Genomic DNA, 8,111 nt, shown 5'->3' on the forward strand with positions numbered 1-8,111 from the left:
TTTCAAGCCAACCAATTCTCACGGCTACCTAGACTACACCTCCTCTCACCCACCTACCTGCAAGAATGCAATCCCCTACTCCCAACTCCTCCGCCTTGTCTGCTCCCAAGATGGGGCATTCCACTCCCGAACTTCCTAGACGTCCTCTTATTTCAATGACCGCAACTCCCCACCACCCCCCACCTTCGGTGGTGGAAAACGCTTTCGACCGCATCTCTTGAATTTCCCGCACCTCTGCCCTCACATTCCCTCCCCGCAACAAAAACAAAGACAGAATCCCCCCGGTCCTCATGTATCACCCCACTAACCTCCATATTCAACATATCATTCTCCGCCACTTCCGCCACCTACAATCCGACCTCACAACTAAAGATATATTTCCCTCCGCAACCCATCTGCCTTCTGTAGGGGCCACACCCTCCGTGACTCCCTCGTCCACTCCACACTTCCCACTAGCCCCACCACCGTTCCCTATAACCGCAGGAAGTGCTACACCTGCCCCTACACCGCCCCCCTCACCTCCATCCAAAGGAACCAAACAAACCTTTCAGATCAGACAGAGGTTCACCTGCACATCCATCAGTGTGGTCTATTGCATCCACTGCTCCCGACGTGACCTCCTCTACAGAACTCCGAGGAACAGTTCTGAGGAAGGGTCACCGGAACCGAAACATTAACGGTTTTCTCTTTCACATATGCTGCCAGACCTGCTGAGCTTCTCCAACAACTTTGTTTTTGTTCCTAATTTACAGCACCTGCAGTTCTTTTGGTTCTTATTTCTGTTAATGATTTGTTTTCTAGCATTTTCTCTTTTTCCCCCACCCCCCAAGATTTCCAGCATTCACAGATCGTTCCCTAATTATTTTCTTTAGCTTTTCTCTGAATTTTATTCATTCATTTGTCTAATTCATTCTACATTTTTAAAAATGTACTTCCTTTCAAGCTACTTGTAATGTCCTCCTGTAAAAATCAAGCAGTTTTCTCTCATTCTATTTTGTACTATTTCATGTAGTTATGGCACACTGCCACCTAGAGGTACTAAATGGTGCTAACTGGAGCAGGCTTTTTAGATCACCTACTTTGAGTGAAGATGAGTAATTGACAGAAAGTAGTATTAAAAGATTCAACATCTTCTCCACTTTCTTCTTTTGGGACATGCTATAGGGACCTACAAGAGTAAAATGACCACTTCATTCCCTCCTTTATCGGAACTGAAAATAAATATATTTCAGTTTTCAAGAAGCCAATTTTGATGGAGTTCCACTGTGCAGTCTCCTTTTAGCAACTGCATCATGGCAATCAGTAGCTCTGTTTAGAACAAAGAATATTGGTTCTGTACACATTGCTCTTTTCTTTCCCCCCCTCTACTGTTCCATTAAAACAAATTACAACATATTATAAGTCTCTACCAAGTACACAATTATAATTTTAGACCCAGCAATTGAGCCAAGCCCAATATTTCGATCATAGTCTTATCCTTCATTGTTCTTGGGACAAAGTGAAATGTTTTCACCATGTCAGGTGAAAGATTAGCTGCATTTTATTCAAAAAGTTAACATTCTCACCATTAAATCTCTGGGGCTTGCAAAAGCTTATCAAACACTTAGGTGTGAAAATTAAATGTATTTAATTATCATTGGAAATGCATGGTAAGCACCCAAACTTGGAGGGGATAAAGATAACTGGACAGCGGTGTTACAAGCTGGCAAAAGGGACTCCTCAAATGTTGTGAATGGAACAGCCTTTATAGCTGCACAAGATACAATTGCAACGTGAATAGATGTATTCAATTGGAACTTAAGCTACAATGAATTCTGAAAGGCTGACGATTTCCTTCATTGCCCTGTGCACTATCCCCATATCAGAAGTACAATAGAACACACTCCACTTCTTTGGATGAGTCCAGCACCAACTCTCAAGAAGCTCAATTACATTCATGATATTCTTAGGAAGGGTCACTAGATGTTAACTAATATTTTCCTCATTGATGCTGCCAGACCTGGTGAGCTTTTCTAGCATTTGTTTTTGTTCATGACAAGACTTGATCAAAGATGCTTGATCCACCCCCCATCCACCACATTAAATAGAGTGTCAGTGATGGAAGGCAGCCAGTGATAGCAGTACATGGCATTGCAGTAACTGAAGTGCTTCATAAAATCTCAATTCAAAAAAGCGGTACTCTAAGTGATTGTCCAGATAATTAGGACGACAGATAACATCCCCATGTCAGGTGATAATTAATTGACAAATAGCTTCCCACCCTACATCCAAGAAATTAGATTATATACTGTACGCTTTTCTTAATAACCACATCAGTTTTGGTAACTATTGTAGACTCCCTAGTAACTACGTTGCTCACAAAATGTATCGAAGGTTGATAAAAACTCCTAAATCAAAAGCTATATTGCAAAATGTATATTGGATCGGTTTTAGAAAGACATTTCAAACACCTGTGAACTGAATCTAGTATCTACATACTGTTTTGATATCCCTCTCCTCTTATGTAATATTGTGTTTGCAGACTGATCTCATTTTTAATTTTAATGTACATGTTAGATTGTTTAAAGGAATACAGTCAGCTATATTTGAACTTCTATGATCAAGTTTTCATCACAACACAGCCTTAAAAAGGCCCTAAAAGTCACAAGTTACATCCTACGAGACAGCAACTTTGGCAAATTATTCCTCCTTACCCGTCCATACAGGTAACCGCACAATTCTCCCCCAACGCCAACTCTTCTTCATTCAGTTGCACAATAGTCCCATGCCAATCAAGCTAGCCTAAGAATCACTTTAAATGGTGCTCCTTCCCACTTCTGCACAAATATATCTAGAATATCCTAAAGCCAACCATTTCACATCTACACAGTATCCTCAGCAACATGATCCAAAAGTAGGATGCCTGGTTTAGTATGGGCAGAATTCCTTGCCCAGATTGTGAGCAAGACTCTGGTTGGCTTGATAGTAGAAGACAGAGGGTGATGGTGGAGGCTTGCTTTTCGGACTGGAGGTCAGTAGCCAGCAGAGTTCTGCAAGGACCAGTGCTGGGTCCACTGCTGTTTGCTATTTATATAAAGGATCTGGAGGAGAATAAAGTAAGCTGGAGAGGCTGGGACTATCTTCAATAGAGCATATAAGGTTGAGGAGTGACCTTGTGGAGATGTATAAATTCATGACAGGTATCGATAGGGTGAATAGCCAAGGTCTTTTCCCTAGGCTAGGGGAGTTTGAAATACAAGGGCATAATTTTAAAGGTGAAAGGAAAAAGATTTAAACAGGACCCAAGGGGCATCTTTTTCACACAAAGGGTGGTTCGTATTTGAATCATAGAATCCCTAAAGTGTGAGAACAGACCCTTTGGCCCAACAAGTCCACACTGACGCTCGGAGCATTCCACCCAGACCCATCCTCCTAGAACCCACCTAAATCTACACATCCCTGAACACTATGGGCAATTTAGCATGGCTAATTCACCCAGCCTGCACATCTTTGGACTATGGGAGGAAACCGGAGCACCTGGAGGAAACCCAAGAAGACACGAGGAGAATGTGCAAACTCCACACAGACAGTCGCCCGTGGGTGGAAACGAACCAGGGTCCCTGGCGCTGTGAGGCAGCAGTGCTAACCACTGAGCCACCATGCTGCCACAGTTGCAACATTTAAAAGACATTTGGACAGGTACCTGAAAAGGGAAAGTCTAAAAAAGAAAGAGAGAGGGACACAGCAGATCAGGTAGCATCAGAGGAGCAGGAAAGTTGACGTTTTGGGTTTACACCCTTCATCAATCTGACTCCAGCATCTGCAGTTCTTGCTCTCTCAAAGTCTAAAGCAATATGGGTGAAATGCATACAAATGGGACTAGTTTAGTTTGGGAAACTTGGTTAGCATGGACCAGTTGGACTAAAGGATCTGCTTTCATGCTGTGTGACTGTAACTATGTACATGGTGGACACAGCTCAACATCATCACCTCAAGTCATGCTATTTGCTCAACATCCAGCATGCAGAAATTTCCTCTGATTAAATACTGGGAAGACCAAAGCTATTATCTTTGATTCTTGCCAAAAACTCCATTCCCTATCCATGCTGATACTTTAAAAGATCATGAGAAATAGAAGATTTCTTTGAATCTGCTCCACCATTCATTATTATGGCTGATCATGTACATTATCTCTACTTTCCTAGCCCATCCCAAAAGTCCTTGATATCCTCAGTGCCAAAATATTTTTGTATCCTCTCCGCAAGTCTCGTTCGAGACCGAACATGGCAATAATTGCCAGTCTTATTGACCTGGAGTTAAGCTCTTCATCTTATATCCTCTGTTACCACAACTACCTCCACAACATTGTTTTTAGCAGCTGACAAGCTTACTCAGCAGAGACACAGTGGCGAGGCGACAGATGTCTCCCTTGAGGCAAGGTGCCAGCATGAACAGGTTTGGAAGACTAATATTCTGAACTTTTTATAGTTCTTTATTTTTCTAATTTATTCCTATAACCTGTAATGCTGAACTATTTATTTCTTTAACTTTTTTTCGTTTCATATAAATTTGGTATCTTTGTAGCTAAGATGACACTGTGATGCATTTGAGTATGTGACAATAAAGTTAAAACAATTGTGCCTTTGTTACCTCTATACTTAACTATTCCAGTTTCCTCCAGGCTGGTCTCAGACTTGCATCCTCAAAATCTTGATCTTAAACCCAGAGCTCAAATATTCCCTGCATTCTAACTTGTCTCCCATGCTCACTTGCCTACCCTAGTTCCCGGTCCACCAACATCTGTCTGAAGGGAAACGTTTTCCTCTTGCAACCACTTCAGAATATATTCTTCTTCAGACAAGTGAACGGAATAGCTGCTCTATCCCTGTCCATTTCCATAAATCTCCTCCAGCCCTACAAAATCTCCATGATCATCTAATTCTGGACACCTGCAGACAGGCCTGGTTTTCTTCTTCCCAGCATTGATGGTCATGCCAACGCTCATTTGATAAGATGCCATATCAAAACAGGTAGTACACGACATGAGAGTTCATCCGGTAGGGATACTAGAAATGGATAAAAAGGATTGGTTGGCTAAATGAAAGCCGAAAAAAAAAATGTGCGTTATTTTCAGGTTGCCAAGCTGCAGGATGGAGTGCTGCAGAAGTCAGTGCTGGGAGCTCAACTATTTGCAGTTCACACAAATGGTTTGAATGAAAGATTGTAAAGAATGACAATTAAGTTTGCCAACTGCCACCAAGACAGGCAAAGAGTAACTGTCAAGTTGACATAAAGAATGTAAAAAAGGGATACAGACTAGCTAAGTAAGTGGGGAGAAAATTGGTAATACTGAGAGAGAGTGAAGAAGACTGCAGAACTCGGATACAGAACAATCTGGGTACTCTGGCACCATGGATCACATGCATGTACAGCAAGTGACTGGCAAGGTCAATGGAATGCAGCAAGGGAAATAGAACATAAAAGGAGGGCATTTTGCCACAGTTGTTTAAGGCCTTGGTGAGACTGCATTCGCAATTGTATGTACACCTATGCTTTCCTTAAGAAAATTAAATAGAAAAGGAAATAAATGCATTAGAAGCTGTTCAAAGAAGGTTCATTTGACTCAGTTCTGGGATGAAGGGCATATCTAATGAAGAAAGGTTTAACATGTTTAACCAACATCCATTAGTGTTTACAATAACAAGGAGTGATCTTATTGGAGATCCTCAGGGCACTTGATAAGTAAGAAATAAGGATGTTTTCTCTAATGAAAAGACTAGAGGGCCATCCAAAAAAAATAAATGAGGAGTCTCCCTTTAAGGTGAAAATGAAAATTTTTCTCCTCTCGGATTGCTATTGATCTGTGGAATTCTCTTCTCCGACGAATAGCAGAGGCAGGATCACAAAATTTATTCAAGGTTAAGTTGGATACATTCTTGATAAATAAGGTAGGCAAGGGTTTTGGGGAGGGGCTTGATAGAAAGCAAAGTTGAACCGCAATCAATTTAGCTGTAACTTCATCGAAAGATGGAGCAGGCTCGAAGGGCCATGGACCTAAATCTTATCTTGCTTCAGCTGCAAAGGGACCAAACTCTGTAATTCCCTCCTAATTTTGCTCTGTTCCTTTATACTTACTTCTCAAATCAACTTTGTCACCTTTCCTAATATCAGCTGATGTCACTTTATCAAACAAAATTCGACATTATCTGCATGAAGTGACACCTGATATTTTACTATATTAAAAGATGTTCTACTTCAGTCATGGTCACAGTTATGAGGAAGCTAAAGGTTCCTTTCATAAAAACTACATTTCGTGGATCTCAAATCTCCACAAGACTGCATTGAATAAGATATGAAAAATACATCCAGTAACAGGCAGATAAAGATGATAAATAGTATTTGTTCATGTTAATATTTATATTTCACAGGGACTGATTGTGTTAAATAGGTTGTTAGCATGTCACAATTATTTATGTATAACACTTTCAAGAAAATCATTTCTTGTGCTATGCGGTGGATCACTAGTGCAGTATTTTTGAGAAGGAAAGAGTAATTTTAGAATCATCTCCAAAATGAGGCATTGAAATAATAGTTACCTGTTCACAGAACTTACCAACACCCCAGCTACTATAGAAGCAACTGCATTTCTGCTTTCTCCCCAGTCAATACATTCAAATTCCGGCCAGCGAAAATTGTCCAGGAATCCTGCCATCTCAAAACTGCTGTTTGGACTGTACGCTTTTCACTGGACTTCAACGTAATCTTCAACCTTCAGATTCTGTTTGAGTTTCACTAAAAGAAAGAAATACACAATACCATTAGGAAAAATAATCCCTTTGGCCATGCTTCATTGTTGAACTGAAATTAGGGGCCAAATTTACTTTTATAGCCGGACTGAATGCTGGATTTTCCCATTCCCTGTGTTCCATTGGTCTCAATTATTCAAATTAGCTAGCATTCCAATCTGACTTTTGCTCCAGGAATTTAAAAAAAAACAAAATTTTCTGAATAGGAAAAAAACTGAACAAAAGTAAGTACTATCAGATAACTTGCAATAAACGAATACAAAATTTTAATTCCATTTACAAAGTACTACATTAATGTATGGGAAAGTTGACCCAAGCATGACAAAAAGGTACATCCAGTCAACCCTGAGCGGTCCTGCTCGTTGACATCTGTGGATCTATACCAAACGGAGTTAAGATGATAAAACCATGAATGTAGGAGCCAAAGTAAGCCATCCAGTCCATCAAATCTGCTCCACCATTCAATGAAATCACAGCTGATCTGATAATCCACTTTCCTGCCATTTCCCCCATAACCCTGGATTCCCTTAGAGAGTAAAAATCTGTCCATTTTAGCCTTGAATATACTTGACAATCCAACCTCAACAACCCTCTACAGTAAAGAATTCTTGTACAAAAGAAATTTCTCCTCAACAGTGTTTTAAGTGGCCAACCTCTTATTCTGGAGATTATGCGCTGTTCCTAGATTCTCCCACAAGGAGAAACAACCTTTCCACATCTACCCTGTCAAGTCCCCTAAGGCTCTTGTGTTTCAAGTTAGATCACCTCTTATTCTTTTGGAATGTGCTTAATAACCTAGCCTCTGCAGCCCTCTGTGGCAGAAGGATTTCACAGATTCACTACCTTCCGAGAGCCATAATCTAACTGAATCTGCAGAGCAGACATGATGGGTTGCATGGCTACGTCAACTTCTATATATTACGGACTTAAGATAATAAGATGCATGCTAAACAACAGACAGTGTACTAAGTGATCTCACAATGAATGGATGGAGATCAAAGAACTGCAGTCCGGCCACAAAGCAATGAATGCTAGCAGGCTATTAAACAACTAAAAAGGAGGAGGTGCTATCCTCAATGACTGCAGGACCCAGCATGTCTGCACAAAAATATTCAAAATATCAGCAATTAATCATCCATCAGAAGTGTCACATGGGCAAATCAATCTCAACTTTCTCTTGAGGTCACAAAATTCACAAGTGCCAAAATTGGGTCAATTACATGCAATGTAATGTTTTTTTTTTGGGGGGGGGGGGGGGGGGGGGGAGGGGGGACAAACTTCTTAAATTTTTTTTTTTTTTTTTTTTTTTTTTTTTTTTTTTTTTTT

General features: G+C 40.6%; 1 protein-coding gene across 1 annotated transcript in view; it reads right to left on the reverse strand.

Annotated features, from left to right (window-relative positions):
• tmem50a (transmembrane protein 50A) overlaps positions 1–8,111 on the reverse strand; it is a 40,245-nt gene that overhangs the window by 20,129 nt on the left and 12,005 nt on the right. The window contains exon 2 of the mRNA XM_048603048.1: positions 6,593–6,771. Within this exon, the coding sequence (XP_048459005.1) occupies positions 6,593–6,691 (99 nt within the window). The 5' untranslated portion in view covers positions 6,692–6,771. The remainder of the gene's footprint in view (positions 1–6,592; positions 6,772–8,111) is intronic.

Source organism: Rhincodon typus, chromosome 11, assembly GCF_021869965.1.
Source record: "Rhincodon typus isolate 14 chromosome 11, sRhiTyp1.1, whole genome shotgun sequence".
Lineage (NCBI taxonomy): Eukaryota > Metazoa > Chordata > Chondrichthyes > Orectolobiformes > Rhincodontidae > Rhincodon > Rhincodon typus.